This window comes from Poecilia mexicana, unplaced genomic scaffold (assembly GCF_051168715.1).
Source record: "Poecilia mexicana isolate PSO_F unplaced genomic scaffold, ASM5116871v1 scaffold_4, whole genome shotgun sequence".
NCBI classification, from domain to species: domain Eukaryota; kingdom Metazoa; phylum Chordata; class Actinopteri; order Cyprinodontiformes; family Poeciliidae; genus Poecilia; species Poecilia mexicana.
This window is the reverse complement of record NW_028263373.1, coordinates 19,058,892-19,079,039: the sequence shown is the minus strand read 5'-3', so window position 1 is coordinate 19,079,039 and position 20,148 is coordinate 19,058,892. Positions and strand designations below refer to the sequence as shown.

The 20,148-nt window shown below is 38.9% G+C and overlaps 2 protein-coding genes across 2 annotated transcripts in view; one reads left to right on the top strand and one right to left on the bottom strand.

Annotated features, from left to right (window-relative positions):
- Window positions 1-908: 908 nt before the first annotated feature.
- On the bottom strand, window positions 909-9,220 carry cyldl (cylindromatosis (turban tumor syndrome), like). Its single transcript, XM_014989296.2, has 15 exons — window positions 8,912-9,220; window positions 8,231-8,704; window positions 6,968-7,246; window positions 6,166-6,244; window positions 5,914-6,083; window positions 5,233-5,395; window positions 4,601-4,742; window positions 4,328-4,438; window positions 4,149-4,240; window positions 4,000-4,063; window positions 3,784-3,916; window positions 3,521-3,629; window positions 3,329-3,447; window positions 1,883-2,096; window positions 909-1,809 (listed from the first exon to the last, which is right to left on the bottom strand). Exons 2-15 carry the CDS (start codon window positions 8,672-8,674, stop codon window positions 1,625-1,627), a joined length of 2,304 nt encoding a protein of 767 aa, XP_014844782.2. The 5' UTR covers window positions 8,675-8,704; window positions 8,912-9,220; the 3' UTR covers window positions 909-1,624.
- Window positions 9,221-10,012: 792 nt separating this feature from the next.
- Window positions 10,013-20,148, top strand: part of zc3h3 (zinc finger CCCH-type containing 3) — a 58,276-nt gene continuing 48,140 nt past the window's right edge. Inside the window, exons 1-3 of the mRNA XM_014989297.2 lie at window positions 10,013-10,120; window positions 11,719-13,081; window positions 13,893-14,065. Of these exons, the coding sequence (XP_014844783.2) occupies window positions 10,075-10,120; window positions 11,719-13,081; window positions 13,893-14,065 (1,582 nt within the window). The 5' untranslated portion in view covers window positions 10,013-10,074. The remainder of the gene's footprint in view (window positions 10,121-11,718; window positions 13,082-13,892; window positions 14,066-20,148) is intronic.

Sequence of the window (20,148 nt, the reverse complement as noted above, 5' to 3'; positions counted from 1 at the left end):
TTGTTTTTCAGGATTGTCCTGACCGAATCGCCTTCTTCTACACTTTGAGAGATTTCTTTGACAGATTAGAGGAGTGAATGGCTAACAGTTGATCTATCAACAGACTCCTCTACCTTAGCTGTGCATCTTTTTCCTTTCTAGTCGTGTCATTTTATATGTAAGTCCATGTCTTGGAAGGACTGTGATTGTACCATACCATTTCCTTCTTTGACAATAGACTTAACAGTTCCTCAAAAATGTCAAAGAACTTCTTCAGATATAGCGGTCTCCTGCTTTCAATGGAGCAGGTCACAGCAGCACAGCAGCTGGGATGAGGGTCAGCGCCCTCAAATCTGAGACCATGTGTTTTAACTGGACAGGACAGAGTGCCCTTTCTTCTTTGTAAACGCTGCTCCACGTTGTGTCAGTCTAAGACATGAAATCTCAATGTAATATGCTGAAGTTTGTGGTTGTGATGTGAGAAAGTGTAAAGGGTGTGAATACTTTTGCAAGTCAACGTATCTTAGATCCTCGTTTAAATGTTGTAACAGAGTAGATTGTGTGATGGACACAATCTGCAGTATTGTGTCCATCTGCAGGATCAGGGGTTTTCCTGCAGAAATGAGGGCGTTGCAGTAAAACAGCAGCTGCGCTGAAAGGGAAAGTTCTGGATTTACCGGTTCTTCAGCATGTCAAGCCCCAGTTATGGTCATGTAAATCATGACCAAAACAAGACTGAGATAACAACCACTTCAACTTAGATTGATTAATTAGCTGTACTGTTAGGGTCAGTATCTCCGATACGTGGTGGGGAACCTAGAAGCAGCGCTGATACACTTCTGCATCAAAAGGACATAAAACTTCACATTAAAACCTCAAGCAGCACGTAGCAACACATTTTCCGCTTCACAAAAAAAGACAAATACTGATCCCTACAGAAATCTACATTTATTTAACTAGATCCAATGTAATATATAACAATAAGAGGAGTTTAACATACATTATGAATAGAAAAGGACCACCATAAAGGTCTTAGCAGCTATTCTAAGTGCAGTCTCCTCAACTTTATAGTATATCCCACATTACTTTTACACCAAAATATAGAACTTCTCAGAAAATCAGAACAAAAAGAAAACAATTTTTACTCTTGGAGTTTATACAAAAATAGTTCACTTTTGAAAAGAAAATGAACAAGATTTACTCAACTATATGTTGTATTACAACATTTGAAAAACACTTTGAATTATGTGTGCTTGGTAAAATTTGGTTTGAAATAATTTTTTGATCATACTGTGCACTCCTGAATACTACAAAATTTCATCAGCAGATTAATATTATATTCAAATGTTCCATATCAACAAGTCATTTCTTTTTTTTTTTTTCTCCTTTAGTGCAAAATTGCACCCGTAATTTCTGTCAGTTTGTCCTTCATTCATACAACAAAAGTCAGTATTACTACAAATTATTCAAGCTTGAAAACATTTTCCTTGGATTAAGAGGGAAAATGCTCAAGGGAACTCTTTTACGTTTGCAAATATACAAAACAAATTTACATTTGTGTAAGTTTCCACGCAGAGCCATGTAAAATGCAGCAAAAGGAAATAGTAAACAGCAACTGGCTTTCCAGAAGTAGTGAAGTGTCCCCTCAGCGATAGAGACACATGCTCGCACTCCGGTACAGGTACATGTAGGCGTCGCAGAAGAGACGCTTGGCCACACCTTTCATGTCCCGCGGCACCTGATTGGCCAGCTCCGCAGGAGACATTTCCAGGTACATGCCAACCTCAGGACAGGCTTGCACCTCTGGGATGTTGAATCCGTCCCTCTCCCCTAAGAACAAAGCACAAACCGAATAAGCTTTCTCTCCGTTTGGAGAAACGTTACGTCAGAACTCGACGCCCACCTTCTCTATCAGCCATGCTGTCGAAGAAGATCCAGTCACGTGTGTTTGGTCCGTGTTTGACAAAGGACACATAGTGGCTTGTCTCGATGCAGAGCACAGCGAACAGCTCCAGGCGGTCTCTGGTGAGCGAGTGTGGGATGCCGCGGTCGATGTAGCCTTTGGGGACTTCCAGGGCTGCAGGCCGATGGGAGAGGCGCTGAGGGTGAGAGTGCACCTGGGGAGAAATACAGACTTTAATGGAAAAAAATTCAAAATCTGAAACACTCATTATAAGATAGAGTCTAATTGAGGAAAATCTGTAAAAACTCCAACTGCTCAGTTGCAGCAGATGAGCAAATAACCCTCAAGTTGACTGCTGTAAAATAAGCCAACAAAAGCGCACATACAAAACAAACCAACAAAACAAACCAAACCATTTTACTCTAAAAATATTAGAGTGGTGATGGGGCAGTGCCAATAATTTATAGATTCTCAAAAAGTTTCACTCTGGTTTTAAAGCTCTTCACATCACTGAAACTGTTCTTTTAAACAATTTTAATGTTTTTTTTTATGAGCTACTGATTCAGGACACCACCATTCTGCTAAAATCCTCACAGCTCTAATAAAATGTACCTCAGTTTTCTAACCTTGTAGGTGAAGCTTTGATGCTTTGCAGTAACTCAACTAGAATAGTTTAAGTCTCATCTTTAACTCAGGACATTTTCTGCAGGGCACATTTTATAGCACCACCAAGTATATTACCTTGAGTTGTTATAAAAATGCTGTGTCTAGCAAACATAACTTGAAAGAAACTTGACTTTGTAATTTTAACCCTTAACATTGGACCTGGGAAGCACGTAAGTGTTCATCATAAACACATAATATTGTCACGTACCACAAAAAGCACCCTCAGGACTAAAAACACAGTGACTTGGACAAGGTCACACCACATGTAGGTTGTGTAAAACTAAAAGAAAATATGTTGTGCATCCACCTAAAGATGGATGTACAACAGCTGATCTTACACGCCGCCTTAAACTACAAGACCACAGATATGTCAACGATTCCCACTAACTCAGACAAGGCGCAGCTAAGTACAAAGTTCAGTGCAACTTTTACTGAGTCATCAGCGACCATCAAATGAAGTTAAAAAGCTAGCTTTAACACAAATGTATAGAGTTGTATTATGCTGATACTCATCGCTATCATGTGTGTTCCAAACAAGAGCAGGTAGTGAGAGTGTAAATCACCTTCAGCGGATCAAATTAAATCATAAAGTTCCTACAGATTCCTGGCATTAGTATCTTTTCCACGCTGCCACTTGGAAAAGAAACCACTTCATGGTTTACTTAGTTGACTTACAAGGTATGTTGTATTTTATTATTTCATTCACATAGGATCTTAAAAGACATGTGTTTTATAAATAAACTTGAACTTGAACAGAAATGTTGCAGTAAAACCACCAACCTGAGAGGAACACGTCTTGCAGAAGACTTTAAATCCTGTTTGGCTAAAAACTGGCTCTTTAAAACAGTCGGCGCACTCTTCCACTGCCATGTGTCCACACATAATGCACTGCTGAGGACCTGAAACACACTCAGACAATGAGTTTTGCTTACTGTGTTGCATCATGTCTGATCAGACGTGTTTTAATTGTACCCTCAGAGAGGAGGTCGGTGATGTCCAGCTCCAGGGAGGGAATAATTTTGTTGAACATCTTGAATTTCTTCCCAAAGCGCGGCATCTGAAGGATGAGGCAGGACGGCACCTGAAGTTTAAAGACAGAGAAAGAGGCAAAGAGGAGTGCTGAGTAAAACGTTTAACTGAGGCACCTAGTGGTGGAAAAGGAGCAGGTCGGAAAAGGCTGTAACTAAAACATCTGAGTATTTATTGGTAGTCACTAAAGAAAACAGGGAGCCCACCTCTGCCAGTTTGAGTCCTTCACTGTAAAAGGAATGTTCCAGTAGCTGCTGGACTGTGGGCAGAACCAGGCTGTGGTTCTGGTCCAGGAATATCTGGTAGCAGTAGCTCTCCTGCACTTTGCCAGCAGCCGATCTAAACAGAGAAGGAAAAAAGGAAATAGTTCTATCTGAAGTTTGGTACAGTTAAATCATAGAAAGGAAAAGGTGAAGGAATACAGCTTCAGCAGAGGCTCCAGGGCAAGAATGTGGTGCATCACAATGATGAGGAACTCCTCTGGATCTGAAACAGGCAAGTTACATCAGCACATTGAGTTTTAATCTCAGTACCAAATTGGATCTTTTACGAGCTTGAGGATCAGACTGACCCTTCTCATCAGTGGTGAAGGACTGACAGTAGCCATGTTTCTGCAGCTGCTCTCGAAACCTCATGATGTGTCGCCCATGAACAAATCCCTTACTGCAAACAGCACACGAATCATTAAACACTGCCGTCCCACAGCAACACAAACAAAAGATGCAAAAGAAGACACACACACACACACACCTGCGGAGCGGGTTGACAATGTTATGGAGCAAAATTCTCTGGATTGGAGCATCCTGAGGATTTGTTGCTTTGAACAACATAGAATCCAACACAGAGGAGCAGGAAAACAATCTGAAGGCATCAAAGGAAAAGTTCAGCTATTTTCAACTTTTAAATATTTCCAGACACTTATAAGCAGTCTTTTGTAACTTTGTTACAAATAAAAATCTTTGTTCCAGTCCTATAGCATATTTTTAATAATGTATTTCTTAATTATAAATGTATGATTCTGACCCAAAGAGGGCAGAGTCCATGTAGCAGGAGTTACAGTGTCCTTGGATCCCCTTCATACGTCCAATCAGAAGCTTTTCGACCTGCTCTGTGCTGATTGGAGGAACAGTCTCCAGCTTCCCTGTGTCGTGATTTCCATCTTCCTCTGTTTACAAAGAATAACATGATGTCATATCCATCAAATATCCACAGAATACAAGATACAACATATATTCAGATTGAGATAACTCCACGCAGGACAATCTGCATGGAGTTATCTCAGATAAATGTAAAAGGTAATATAAACATCTCCAATTTTAGTTTATGAAATGACAACTTGACAGGGCTGAACACAACAGAAAAAAGATCATCGAAACTGAGCCGCCATTGGAGTCCAATAAAAAATGTAAAAAGTTATTTTGAGACTTCTCAAATTAGTAGGCAAGGAGAAGAAACAAGTTTTCAGCTGCATGTGTTGTGACTCAGTCTGAAACATAAGACATGATATATAGAAAATGGAAAAGCAATTTGGGCGCAGTTTTTTAATTCTACAACTCACTGAAGTTGTGTTTTTTAGAACAAAACTATTTATATAAATCATTAAAAGGTTCTAATTACCATGTTACACATCCTGATAAATGCAACTCTGAACTTACCATTTTTATCCAGTTCAGGCATCATGTTGTTTTGGGCTGATATGTTCTGGAAGCGTGAATCGGGACGGCAGGACGTCAGCTTCACAAACAACGCTCTCTTTGGAGGACAGTCGAAATAACGCTTTCCATGAATGGTTCCATCGCTGACGCCACAGGGTTCCTCCTGCAGACAGTTTCAAAGAAATCAAATCACTTCAGGGTAAAATACTAACAATTATTATTAGAGATGCACAATGGATCAACATCAACATTAGTAATTTTTTAACACTTATCTGTCCGATCAGTAAAACTGGGTCAATATTAACAACTGATTTTTATTTCTATTTTGTCGTGTTTATGTTTGTGTTTCCGGAGGAGGGGAGTGGGTTGGCCATGTGGTATTTGTTTGGGAATTTGAGAATGACAGTGATGCTAAATGTCAAAAGGTCAGCAATAGGTCAAAAGGTCCCTGATAAATGTTTTATTGGTATATCCTTAAACAACAAAGAAATCCCTAAAACATAATCTGTCCTAGATGATAAAAACAGTAACTCCAGCAAAGTTTGAAGAACTTTAGTTTTTCTGTTTTTACACAAATATGCTCAGATATTTCACATTTTATGGGTTAGATTAAAATTACAAGCATTACTGGTCTTGTTCACAGTTTAATCTCAACCTCAACACATCAGCAAATAGATTTACCAGCTCAAGTCCAACCATCACATCCTCACGGCCGGGTAGTCTGCCGATCCAGCGGATAATTCCATACGAGTTCCCTTTACCTAAAGTCACCTCAACCACAGAGTTTAGACTTATGCTCAGATCAGTGGGAGCTTCCACAGGGGGAATATCGATGTCCATGCCTTCAGACCCTACAGTGTGTAGAACATATCGTAATCAGATTGAACGAAAGCGAATGCAACAGATATAGAAATACAAAGACACTGCTCAAACCTGAAGGACATTCTCCTTTGCTAACCATGTAGAGTGGAAGCTTAATTTCTCCCCCTCTTTTTCCATTCTCATCCTTGTCCTAAAGACACAGAAAACACAATAGCAATATCTTGTAAATAGCTTCAATAATAAAAAAGGTAGTAAATTTATTGTAAACTCTAAAGCAGTGGGTTTAGCAAGCAGTGGCAATTTAAGGACTGTCTGGAGTGAAAAGTCAATTATGCCACGAAAGTTTCGTTTTGATTTTCTGCATGCATAGTCAGAGGGCGTCCTCATCTGTTGATGACAGTGTAAACAACGTCAGACTTGTGAGGAAAATTGTCCTAAATCACCAGGGAGTTGGTTCAAGGTCACCATTATGAATCTGTATCTATGTTTGTGCTAAGAAACTTGAACTGTATATGATCACTGCTTGTCTAAAGTTAAAACACACATACCTTTAACTATAGATTTAATTACACTGATATAGTTAAATCTATATTTGAATAGATTTAACTATTACATTTATTTTGGGTTAGTTTATGCATGCGAGGCAGATTCAAAACAAATATTGTCACAAGAAACTTTACAAAACTATCCAATCTAATTTAGAGGCAAAAAATTACGCCCTCTAGATCCCACAGATTCAAAGTCAATCATATAAATTGCAGGTGGAGCCAGAGTTTTCCATGAAAGTTAAAAGGAATACTTTCAACATTTACACTCATAGTGAAATGAAAGTTTGTCTCCTTTGAACTCCAGGTCTTATTTTGCATGTGCCTCGGGTTTATGAGAATACACGTCTTTCAAATGATATACTTACTGTGGAGATCTGCACAATAGGTTGTCCTCCATCTTCCTGAATGTGTAGTACTATCCCAAAGCGATATTTGCCATCGATGAAGAAATATACGTTGTCTCCAGGAAATATGTTTTGTGTTTGCTGTTGACTGTGGAGCATTGCCATGGAAGGCGACAAAGGGGTAGGAGCTAAAGGCTTCACTCTGGAGAAAGGGGCAAAAACGCCGCAGTTTTTCTCACATAGGAAAAATGTCTTAAATCCAAAGGTTCCATCGGTTTTTCCCTTTCCTTTGTATGGTTTCTTGAGAGAAAAGACGGCAGAAAATACTGATGAGACACACGCAGATAAACATTCAAGAACATTGTCTAGTCACACAAAATTTCTCAACGTAAAAATAATTTTAGGGCAGTTCAACTCTAGGTTTGTTGGAATTTCATGTTGCTCAGATCGTAGGTAGGTAAAAAAAAAAAAAAAATTTTTTTACATGATTTTCTTCATGTAAAGAAAATCTGCTTTCAGTTCAAACCCCTAATCTGCAAGGACAGTTAAAAATAAGTATTTTCAATTTTAAAATGGATATATGTCCTGTCAGTACCACTGAAATGAAATTGCAATTTCATTCAGATCAAATCTTTTGGTCCCTATATTTTTTCTATGCAAGGTAAATAAAATCTTAGATGAACCCCAAATTATATTTCACTGGAAATACTTAAAAAAAAATAATTAAGTGCTTAACACAAAAACTAAAATATTTTTGCACTCAATAAGAATGAAAAAGTACTGCAAAGCAAGAAGATCATTGTCATCGTCCTTGTGTCCAATGATGCAAAAATTTGTTGGCTTGCAGCTCTGAACCATAGAGGTGAGTGATGAAGCAAACCACGCCACGATGGAATTACAAAAGTGATTGTAGAGAAGCAAGTGACACCACTCATTATCCTTGGAAGGACATTTTCAAACAATTTTTATAGAAGAAATTATTGTGTTAAGAAGACATTTTAAGAGCTCCAAGTGAATTTTCTACAAAAAAAGTCTGACAGAAAGCAACTAACTTAACGTATTTCTGCCACAGGGAACTTCATAAGCTATCAAAGCCTTTTGGGGTTCATCATTCCTCAAAGACAGCAAAATCTTATAAGATGTTGTTCATCTGAAGCTGTCTTTCTGTTGATATTCTATTATAATTATGTAGTATTAAGTATGTGTAACCCCAGTGATTGTTTTTATGTGCTCACATGAAACGAGAAAAGCTGTTTTCTTATTTGTTTTAACCAATAGTCATACCTGTAGCTCAATTCCAAAGAATGTTCCTCTAATGGGATTCAAATAATCTTGTTCCACCACCGGACCAATATAGCGAATGACACCTATCAGCTTCTCGTCTTCTTCCTTCACCATCACATCAGTTTCCACGGTGAGTCCCAGGGCTGTCTGGACAGCATCTTTGTCTCTGAACCAGTTCAGCCTCTCATCTTCAGGCTCACAGGCCAACAGAAGTTCGGCCTCCTCTAGACTCAGTTTTTCAATGCAGTTTACATCAATATTATAAGTTAAACTGTTTAGCGATTTGACGAACGTGACTGGTAACTTTGTGCTACCACCAGACAGGGGAACGTCATGTGTATTATACGTGTGCCCACGGATGTAACAAATACTTCCAAGCTTGATATGCTGGGGATGTTCGGGTTTTTTGGTTAGGATAAAATATACGTAGTCTTTTGGATTCATGTTGTCCTAGTCTGGATATACAGCAAGGTTCTGAACAGAGACACAAAACAAACAATGGCAAGTTTTAAGTTATTGATTTGTATGGCAACACAGAAGCTAAGTCAATAGCAAGCTGAACCATTAATTACAGTTAACTGAAACTGTCAGCTCATGTCAAAATAAATAACTTAAAATAAAACACTGGAAAAGTACACTAGTAAGTGTTTATTAAGAAAATGAGCATTTATTTAAGTTTACCTTGACAACTTTGGAGTTTAACTTCTGCTGCTTCGTCGCACTTTTAGCTAAACGTCCCAGCTCCTACGTAAAGTTTCACTTCCCCTTTCATCCTTTCGTTTCACTTTCTCTACAGCGCAGCTTTCACGGAGGTCCCACGGACATGACACTTTGTGGAAACGTTTAATATATCTTCTAAACAGCTCCCTGGACACCGTTGACTTGTTCGTCTAGAGCTATGTGCTGTTAAACTGCGTAAAAACCGTAATATTTAGAGAATGACTGTTGTTTTACAATCTGTTGACGCTGACGCTAACAGGGAGTTGAAAGTGAAGCCCTCTGTGAGGTCTTACAGGCAAGAAACAACAACAAGGCACTGAGGGGATTTTCCATGGTTGCTTAGGACCAATTTTGTGTGTGGGTCCATTTTTGCTTCCTCCTCTATGTTGACTGGGAACAACCATGTTATTTACTTGCTGTTTTTTTTTCTACTTTCAGGAGTTTTGTTATCCTTTCCACTGCTTCACTTGACTACTTTTATTTAGGCCTGACCAGTTAATTGCAAGTGTCGGCAAATTGTTCTGCAGTACAAACTAATAAGTGCCCAATAAATAGTGTGCTTGTATCTGTTTTAAAAATGCAAATTGGCCACTGTTTGGTAAAAAAAAAAAAATAAAATAAATAATATGAGCTATAATTTAAAATAATGAAATCTAAAAGATTTCATTATTTTACAAAGCTCAAAATATCTCATACAAAGAAAATATTATGAGCCGTCTGATTATTTAATTTTGTAATTAAAAAAAGAAACATTTGAATGATCCTTCAAAAATAACGTTCTTATTTTCTGAAGCTCTTCATACAATTGAATATCAAATATAATTTATTTTCAATAATTTAAATGTTTGCACATTTATTATTTTGACATATGTTTGGAACTGTAGAGAGAAATATAAAGTTTGAAAACAAGAACAAGCATTTTTGCAAAAGAACCTACTTCATGGAAATTACCTAGGTTTTTTTAAAATAACATTTCTGCCTCAGCCCCTTTTCCCCAAAAACGACAATGACGCCTGCAAGTCAAAAATGAGAGCAAAAAAGCTCAGTAGACTTTGGACTCTGATTGGCAAAGACAATGTACGTCATCTGTAAGGATCTGACGTTGAGGCGCATCGGACGTAAACATGGAGGAAAGAGAAGCGCTGAAGAGGCAGATTGAACTTCTACAAGGTGTTTTTCTGTTTTTATCAATGTCAGCTATTCTGTGTTATACCAGCGAGGGAGAAAACCTTTTTGCTCTTGTGTATTTTCCTAAGCCAGCCGTGTGTAGGGTTGAAAACCTTTCTTTCGGATAATTTAGAGGCAAACGTTAATCGTTAGCTTCATGTTTGTGTTAAGCTTTAGAACTTTAATGTCACTGAAATCAAGTGCAGGAAAAAAAAATACATTCAATTAACGTAGATTGTTAAGGTAAACGTCTTTTTAAATACTTCTAAGTTGATTTGATGTGTTGATGAAACAAGCAGGACATTTTCTTCTGGAGAATGATGGAATTTTAAGCAGACGTTAACATTAAAACCAACTGGTAGAAATTACATCTTCTTTCAATATTACGGTTTGACATCGACATAATAAAAAAAATGGCGCCTTCGAAGGTTCTAACATTGTTTAAATCAAAGCAGGTTCCTCTGTTATTTTTCTACAACAAAAAACAAAACTAAAAGCCAAATTAATACTTCCTGCTCAGATGTGATTAAAAGTCAAATGTACTGGAATAATCATAATCAATGTGACCACCTGTGTACGAGCAGGGGTTTTGATTCGTTATTGCTTTTGCAGCTGCAAAAGTGCTGAAATGACAGCAGTTTTCTGGTATGTCAGGAAGTTGAGTACAGAGATCGGATGGAACATTTAGTGGCATGGTGGACTGGAATATCCCAGCCCTCTGAGAGTCAACTGGTCTCAGTAAGTTAAATGTTAAACGTCATAAGACTATAAAAAAACAAGTAAAACTTGTTTAAAAGGGATGAAAAAGAAAGCTTTTTCTTTCATTAAAGAAGATAAAATAATGACTTAGGTTTACAACGTTTCTTCTGAATACACAAAATAGTTCTTGAGCAATTTCCTTTTGATGGGAGAGACCATCATGTTCCTCTTCACCTTGATTTAAACGATCAAATCCAGTGTTATTAGTGTGATGACTTGGACTAGTTTTGCTGTCACTGAATCACCTACAAACTTGCTATGCAAAAGTAATCTAGAATCAAATATGAGGCCAACTGTCTGAGAGCTCAGGCTCAAACAGCACTGACTCATCAACAGGGCAAAAATAACAAATCCAACATTACTAATTTTAAAAAAATATATATTTCATGTTAGATTGAAAATATCTAACTTGATAAAGACCAGATCACTTCTATGATGCCGATATGGTAAACCGTGGAATAGAAAGAAGGTGTGCTTTGTTTTTACAATGACTGTATGTTGGCAAAAATAACGACTCTTTCACAAATGTTCTTGTCGCCAAACACATTTGCACTCCAGTTCTATCACTCATGGATGGCTCCATTAAATGTTTCCAAACCCATATTGAAATTTGGAGAACTTTATATTTCAGACCAAATATACAGATTTTTGAAGTTGGAGGACCTGTTTCTGCATCTTGTTTGTTACTTTACCATCCAAGATTTTAGCTTTGTCGTCAAAAAGGCTGTTTGTGTCAGTTATTTTCCTCTGTTATTGTGTGTTTTTTATTTTATTTTATTTTTTTTATTTTAAGCATCTAATGAATTTTATAACTAAATCAGAACAATTTTTTAAATCCTCAGATCTTATCAATAAGCATAAGAGCGTCCATGGAGATGCACCGGTTGCTGCAGCAGAGCGGAGGCAGCCTGAGGTTTCAACAACAGCCAGAGGTTTCAGCACGTCTGCTGTCCATCCTCACATCGCCACAGGGAGGCCGTATGCTCCTCAGAGCCGTGGAAGTTGGAGGAAGACATACTCTCTGAGGAACAACTTCCCACAGTCGACAGTACCAGTACCCTCAGCCGTTCCCTCCACTTCCCTTCATCCAGCTACCTCCCAGTATGGAACTAGCAGCACCTTTTCAGCAATCAGCAGCACAGGGCGTGAACCTAACTCCCAGGCTGCTACTTCTTTGTCAGGGAATCTTACGCAGAAGAAAGCGGGAATTACAGTCAGGAAAACTGGAGTGAGTGGAGCAACAACAGAACGATTAGACACACTTTCTGAACGGCACGGTTCAAGTTCAGGTAGCACCAATATCCAGCCAGATGCGCAAAAGGCTGAAAACAGGCTCGTCATTCTGCCAGCAGAGAAAACTGAAGCGTCATTCAAAGCTCCCGCTTCTGTTAATGCCAACAGGTTAACAAGTTCTCAGAGCAAGATTCAAATACAGAACAAACTTTCCCTGAACAAGAAAACTGGCTCAGAAGCTTGCAAGACTGCTAATTCTCCAACCTTACCTTCTCTTTCCAAAGAATCAAAACATTCACCAGAGACCCTTCATGGCCAGGTTAATGCACCATTTCTAAAAAAATCCAAGTTCACCTGGGTGAAGAGTCAGACTGTGAGCTTGGAGCCCAAAGCAGCCGGCTCTGTTTCCGTATCGATGAGCAGAGTCACAGCCTCTCAGACATCTGTCCTCAAAGCTGCAGCAACTGCTGGGAGTCCGTTATCAGGTGGATCAAGTAAGAAAACGCCTCCCAGGAAGTTTCCTCGAAAGCTCAGTCCTGTCACCGTCGCCCCCAAGACTTCAAAGTACAGATGGGTTTCTTCCTCAGGAGTCCAAACTAAGAACCAGCGCAAGCCTTTGTCTCCCAAAGCCCTGATTAATCCTCAGAGAGATGTTGCCAAGAAACTCAAACCAGCCTCTACACCCTCTGGAAAGCCGAAGAGGGGAATCACAGCTTCTTCTGCCAGCTCAACACACATGAGTCGTTACCGTTGGAAGGCCGGAGGTCAGACTGCAGCCGGGTCGGTGACAGGAACGACACCAGTGGCTCGTCGTAGATCCGCCTTCCACTGGACAGCAGAGAAAAGCAGCAAAGGGCTGAAAACGGGACATCCTTCTCCAACTGTCCCTCAGAGGGCGTACCTTCGCTCTTCCTCCCCTGCTGGGTTCAAGCTCCGCAGCAGAATGAAAATTATCAGAAAGTCCGGCAGCAGGTACATTTACACACACTGATTCACCCAGTTATCATTACTGATCTGATTTTTACCAGTTAAGCTTTTTGCATTTTTTTTTACCAGAAGGTGGCAGCAAAGAGTTTTATAGGTGCATCTCAATGAAGAAGAAAATAAATGCATATCAGTATTACAATTTAAATAGTGAAACTAATATATTTTATAGATAGTGACGTAAGAATTTATTTGTAATCATATAGATGGCGTGGCTTTGAGCTGCTGAAATATTCAGTTTTCAGAAATATAATCTCATATAACACCATTAAAAGCGATAACATGCTGACAAGCTTTATGTAGATGCAGATTTCCTTTCCAATAAGGCTTGGCACCTGCACACACTGACAAAAGTATCCGTACCTGATGGTGTCCATTTTATCACCGCGCCTGATTGGACAGCAAACACGTCTGACCTAAACCTCACAGAGAATCCAGAGTATTAAAAAGAGGAAGATGAGAGACACCAGAGCCAACTATGCAGATGAGCTGAAGGCTGCTATCAGTCTTCCTGAAAACCTCAGCAAAAGACATTTCCGTACAAAATGCCATGTAATCTGTTTTATGTAATGTTCAAATTTTCCATGAAGCTGATATTTGATTTTTTCCCCCCTTATTTGAAAACATAATTTTAAAAATGTGCAGAAATAAACGAATGAAATATGTCTGTCATTCTGTGTTACTAAGGCATACTTGTATTATTTTGCTGCTCTTTATGTTCACCAGTTCTGTTCTTTCTTTGTTCTCTCCTTCACCTTAAAGCTTTGTTCTCTGTTCTGCTTTCTTACTCTGTCCTCAGTGTCGCTGCGTCAGAGAAGGCGAGCAGTCCGGCTACAGGAAAGTTTCCCCTGCGTAGTCGAATGTACTCCTTCACCAGGAGTCCTGCTGGAGTTCGGAAGACGCCTTCCAGGGAACTGGTCTGCTTTGGCAGACACAAGTTGAGGCGTCTCTCCCCGACCTCGTCAAAAGCAAGTAAGAAACACACATCAGTGCTTCAAGGATGAATTGATTTGTAGATATTGAGCAGTTATCTGCAAAATAATTAATGGACATTGGTAAGAGTGTGTTGGGTTTTCATAGTTTAGTTGTCCTTTTCTGCTGGGTAAAGTGGCTTTAGAACTACTAACTAATGTCTAGCAATTATTTTACATTTCTAAATCTGCATTTTTTTTCTTCCACTTGTTTCCTAAAGGTTTTAAAATGTGGTCTGTTGTAACAGATTATTAGGGCCAATGCAGATAAAAGAAAAATAAATGACTGCCGTCAGTGAGATATATTACTGCCAAAAAACTAAGAATTTTGTAAATTAACAAGAAAAAGTAATACATTTACATAATTTTGTGATGATTAACGCTTTATATTTCTGATATTAAACTATGATTTTTTTCTGATATGGTAAAATTAGAAATTTGTAAGAGGAAAAGCTCAGAAGTTTTCTGAAATTATAAACTCAGACATCTGTGACAAAAAGCGACAGAAGTCTTCTGGTAAATTTAGGAGATGCACATCTGGATGTTTTCCAAAGTGTAAGTGCTACATCCTGGCTCTTTTCCTGTATCAGAACTATAATGTCAAAACAAATTCCTGACTTTGCAATGTCCGAGAATTCCCTAAATTTAATATCATAAATGCATTCCTTTAATTATATAGAATTGCATATTCTTTCTCACAAGTTTATGACTTTCTGATATGAGAGAATATCTAAAAAAAATTTTCCTTGAAAATACATGAAATTATAAAAAAAAAAAGTTTAGTTTTTTTGACAGTTATTTATTCCTCCTATGTCTATTTTTTATTTTTATTTACAGTGGTCCTAATTTTCTGTCATATAAATAAGAAGAGACTTTTACTTGCTTCTGTGTTCTGCATGCGATTGGTGACAATTAGTATAAGATGGTGTTTAAGTTTATTTGTCGAACCACTTCTGACAGCACCGGGTCTGCTCAGGATAGAGCTGCGAAAAATCCAAGAAATGCTTTGAATCAATCAATAATTCCCACAGACTCTCTGCTTTTACTGGTGGTTCAGTCCTGCCAACTAGGATTTTGTGGCTCATTTGTCTTCCTCCAGCTGACACAATTATGCTACAGTGTATTGTAAAAGTCTTATTCATTTTTCAGTCAAACACAACTGTCATTTGACTGATTTCTGTTTTAATTTTAGTGTTGTGCACATGCTGAGAGGTGCACCATTAATTTCCTTCCAAATGTTTTGGTTAGGGTCTGTGGCTGATGTTGTTTTCTAGCACAGCAGTTTGTCACGTCTGTGTTTCTCATACCTGCTCCTTGCTTGGTTCCACATAACGGTTTTGGTCAGTGTTAAACACTTTCTCCTGTAGTTTAAGTTGGTTATCCAGGTGTGGATTAGAACGTTATGCCATTTTCTGCCTTCGTAGTGCAGAGAATTTTGATGAAAATGGGACAAACTATTTGGAAGCATAATTAAAGCCCATACATGGCAACAATTTAATGGTAATAGATTTAGATTTCACTTGCAATTTCCAAGGTAGAGCTAAAGTAAAGGCCATTTCCTTTGGAGTGCTTTGCGATCTCAGTATCTGTGCATATTGAAATTACAATAGAGATTCAATAAATTTTGAAGTCCCACAATTTTTACATAAACCAAATAAAAAGACACATTTTTTTTTGTTTCTCGCTGACGGAAGTTAAATCAGACCAAACTTATTTTGTTTTAGGCCCTTTAGAATGTTCAGAATTATTTATTTTTGTTAAATATCACAAAAAATGATATAAGTAGACGTTTATTTATTTTGTCTTGAAAATCAGAAGTTTACATACACAGTGATTTATACTGTCTTTTTTTAAACAACAAGGGGAAGCCCAGATGATGATTTCATGCATTTAGTAACGTCTGATAGGTTAACTGACTAATTTTAGTTAAATGGAGACATTTGCATGCTGGCTAAAGCTGGTAAGACGGTGTCCTTATCCACAGTGAAATGTGTCCTGTACCAACATGAACTGAAAGGCCACTCAGGATGCAGGAAGTCACTACTACAAAAAAATAAAAACATGAAAAAGCCAGATTTCAGGTTGAACGCGCACACAGAAACAAAGACCTTCATTTTGGACTCATGTTATGTCTTCTGATGAAACTGAAGTGGAACTGTTTGGTCATAATGACATTTGGAGGAAAAACAGGGACATTTATGAGCCTGAGGACACCAGCCTAACAAAATGTGACATATGGGGGTGATAGCATCATGTTTTAGGGCTGATTTGGTGCAGAAAGGATTGACTCCTTGGTGCTTTGATGTCCTCTGATAGGAGTAACTAAGACAACCATTAGATATGACCAATCATTCCTGTTTTATTTTGGCTTTTTATCTAATAAATGAGCCGTATGTGTGTTTTGAATGTTTTTTTATTTACTTTTAGTGCGGTTCACCTTGTGATTCAGTGGTTAAAGAAGACAACACTTTAGTGGCTTTAATATGAAGTCTTTCAACAGCTGTATTCTCAGTAGATTTTAGGAATTATGTAATCCTTTAGATTATTTTACAAAGATAAAGCAGAACATGGATAATGGGTTCAACCTGTAGTGTTGTGACTAGTGAGAATTCAAATATTTTCTAAAGATTAATATGTGTTACAGATATTAATGTCCATCAACCCCTCTCCTTTTTTTGATTGTTTCCCTACATGCCACTTTCTTTCTTTTATGTTTTTTTTTTTGGTATTTTTTGCTTTTTGTTCTTTTATAGTATTCTTTAGGATAAATACACTATGTTTTGAGAACCATATTTTGAGTCTACTCCAGTAGAGGGCAGCAAATCGCATCCACATGCTGCTTGTGAAGGCTTTGCAGGGCCTGCTGTCACAGAAGAGGCTTACAGACAGCGTGTAAGAGGAGCAGGGGGTGGAGTGTGGGGGGGAGGGGTGTTAATTGATTGCCCAATTCAGCCGTGATGGCGAACAAGTGCCGATAGCGGGTAATTCGCAGAGGTGGAGGCGAGCGGCGCCGCCGCTATCAAGCCCTGGCACCACTCTCCCTTCAGCAGATAAAAAGGAGCTAATGCATAATTATCCTTTTGCAAATTGGATTGTTTTAACGAACTGTAGAATATAGGCCTAACCTGATGGAAAGCAATCATTGTTTTTACAGCGCCCCCCCCCTCCTCCCTCGGTCTCTCCCTCCGTTGGCCCCTCCAACCCTCTGGTCGTTCTGTGCGCACCCTGCACGCCTCATGCCCATCTTGGTGTAATCTCCAATTCTCAGTGAAGTCAGAAGACATTAGAAAAGCCATCACTATTAACATTAGGCTCTATTCCTCCTCACGGCTCTCTGTCGATCAGCCTGACTCTCTTAACGCTGCCTGGATTCTTTCAGACTCCTCCTGTTTTCCGTCTCTCACCCTTAATTTTTTCTGCCTGCTTTTTTTTTATGCCTTACAAACAACCTAAATGGCATGCAACGGGGACATGTGCATCTCTAATTAAAGATGGGTGTTAAGACTCGAAAGAAGGAAAGGTGGAGCAGGGTTGAGTGAAAAGGAAGATGGAGCGAGGGAAGCTGCGCGTAGCCGTCTGCACCTCTGATAAGAGCCGCTAATAAAGAGCAAATTGAATTACTAATGATGGGAAGCAGAGTCCCTATAGATGAGCCCGTTAAAAAACAACCTTATGACCACTCACACATGCATGATAATACACTCACAAACAATGTTTCTTAATTTCCTCCTCAATGACTAGTTTGAGCCTTCTTGGCCACGTTAACGGGGGAGGTGGCGTTCTGAGGTGCTTGGTTATCTCTGGTTTAATTTAAAGAGGGCATAAACCCAAGAAAGCAGTTGGGACCGTAATGAATCGAGGTGTGTGTGCGTGTGTGTGTATATGTGTGTGTGTCTGTGGTACCATGTACCCAGAGGCATCCATGGGGCCCAGATAATCAAATAAAGCAGATAAATGTCAGGAATGGACAGAAGACGGTGAAGAAGAGTGCTGAGCCGTGCGGCTTCAGGCCCCGTGTGACAGCTTTCTGGAGCGTTTTAGCTCTCTATCTGAACTCTTTCCGTCACACAGCATGTCTCTCTACTCACTGTTGCTGTCTTTGCTGTGCTGATAATAACCCTTAAGCCTACTTCTGAATATCACTTTTCACATTGCCACCTTTTTTACGACATAAAAGCTAATCAGGCTTTCAGATTTATATTTCTGGACAGTTATTAGTTGTGCAACCCATAAATCTGGTCTGAGTGGAAGAGTCGCAAGAAGAAATCCATTGTTGAAAGAACGTCAGAGGAAGTCTTCTTTGGAGTTTACCTCAAGCAAAACGGGACACAGCAAACATGTGGAAGATGGTGCTCTGGTCAACTGAGAGTCGACCAACACTGAAGCCCATGCAGGAAACTATGTGTGGGCAACTTACACATTGATCACACCATCTCCACCATAAAACATGACAGTGGAGGCATCATGTTATTGCAGTGCTTGTCAGAGTTTTTAGGAGTATGTGTGGAGTACGTTGGGCTGAGCAAACATTTCAGACTCTCGATCTGTAAAGCAGGTAGAGAAAATTTGAAAAAATTCAAGGATGTGAATGCCTTTAAAAGATGCTGTGCCTGGCTTTTACAGCCGGATGTTGTATTGTTGAAAGGCGATCAGCTCATCAGCAGGATTAGTCTTCTTGGTGTGCGCAACTGGATGAGTGCTGACCAAAACAGCCATGCACCTCCTTCAAACTGTCTCGGTACGCTTCCAAATTAACTCCTTAACTATTTGTTTAGGGTGTGAATTATGATCTAACATCGATCTGATACAGCTACCACGTGCACGCTTCAGGTATGTGTTGCATTGTGGGAGCAATAGCTGCGTTTCTTTTTTAGCATTAATACCCTTTGCAATTTTCAAGATATCTTCTCAAAATTATTTGTTAGACTTCTCAGATAATTTTTCTGCAAATAAGATACTTTTAATGTAATTCAAAACACAGTGAGCAAACTACAGGCGTGGAAGACACCCTCAGACATCTTTCACCAATAGCACTTTAAAGGTTTTTTTTTTTTTTTTTTTTGGAAGTTTGGAAAACCTCCAAAGAGAGGCATCTAGAAGACATCCTTTTCAGATGTTTGTGTTTGGCTGACTCTGTGACGCTTTCAGCTTTAGCTTATGAACACGCTGCCCGCTCCAACATGACACCATGGAGCCGATTACCACCACAAAAGAATCTTCGCTCCTCACCACCGCCTCTCTTTCCTTCACGGATCCTGTTGCCGTGCCTGCAGCGATCCCATTTATTTTTCTCATAAATCATGAGAGCTGCTTTGCTTTGCTTTGCAAGGAAGCCCATCTCTTTGACATTTTCCACTTTCCTCTGTGATGTATCCATGCATTCTGCTGTATGTCAGATACATGCAGACATGTTGGGGTGATATCTGCAGCCACAGTGTGTTGCCTTGTTGTGCTTTAAAACTCCATGATGAACAAGTTTATTTCAAACTCTGCATGTGATCAATCAGTAGATTTTTGTTGGTGTTGTTTTTTCTGTCGTAAGGTGATATAACCAGGATGTCCCGTGTAGAAATTGCATATATTTATATGTGTACCGAGATGATGTGTCAGGATGTTTATAGCAGCTACTTCAAGGTTTCTTTTTTTATTGTGGCATAAAGTTGAAGACTTCAAATTTTATTCCCATCAATCTTGATAAAACTTGATTTGATATTGAAGCTGTCTGAAAAATAGTTTATATGTGCACTGAAATTCAAAGGGGCAAAATCTTGATTTTCCCCGTTGCATGCATACTTTTATGCATAATCAGATCAATTTATGCTCTGATGCATAAATGGGTATCATCTTGCAATTTGTTTATTTTCTGTTCTAATCTTCTACATCTATAAAAAAAAAATTCTCCTTTGTCAAAGAATCTGAATAGGCCTCTACAAACCTTATGATTGCACTTTTATTTTAAACATAATATGGACATGTGTGTATCCCACCTTCCACCTTCCTTAATGTCACTTCTGTTTTCTCATACCTGTTTCACAAACTTTATAAGTAAAGGAGTAGCTTGAACAAGAAGGGATTAAAGGAGTT

Excerpts from the sequence above, each read along its gene's own strand:
- cyldl (XM_014989296.2), bottom strand. The coding sequence starts at position 8,674 with ATGAATCCAAAAGACTACGTATATTTTATCCTAACCAAAAAACCCGAA. Across the intron at positions 5,396-5,913 it reads TGATGGTTGGACTTGAGCTG|GAGGAACCCTGTGGCGTCAG; the intron begins GTAAATCTATTT and ends AACTGTCTGCAG. Across the intron at positions 3,448-3,520 it reads CACCGACCTCCTCTCTGAGG|GTCCTCAGCAGTGCATTATG; the intron begins GTACAATTAAAA and ends AGTGTGTTTCAG.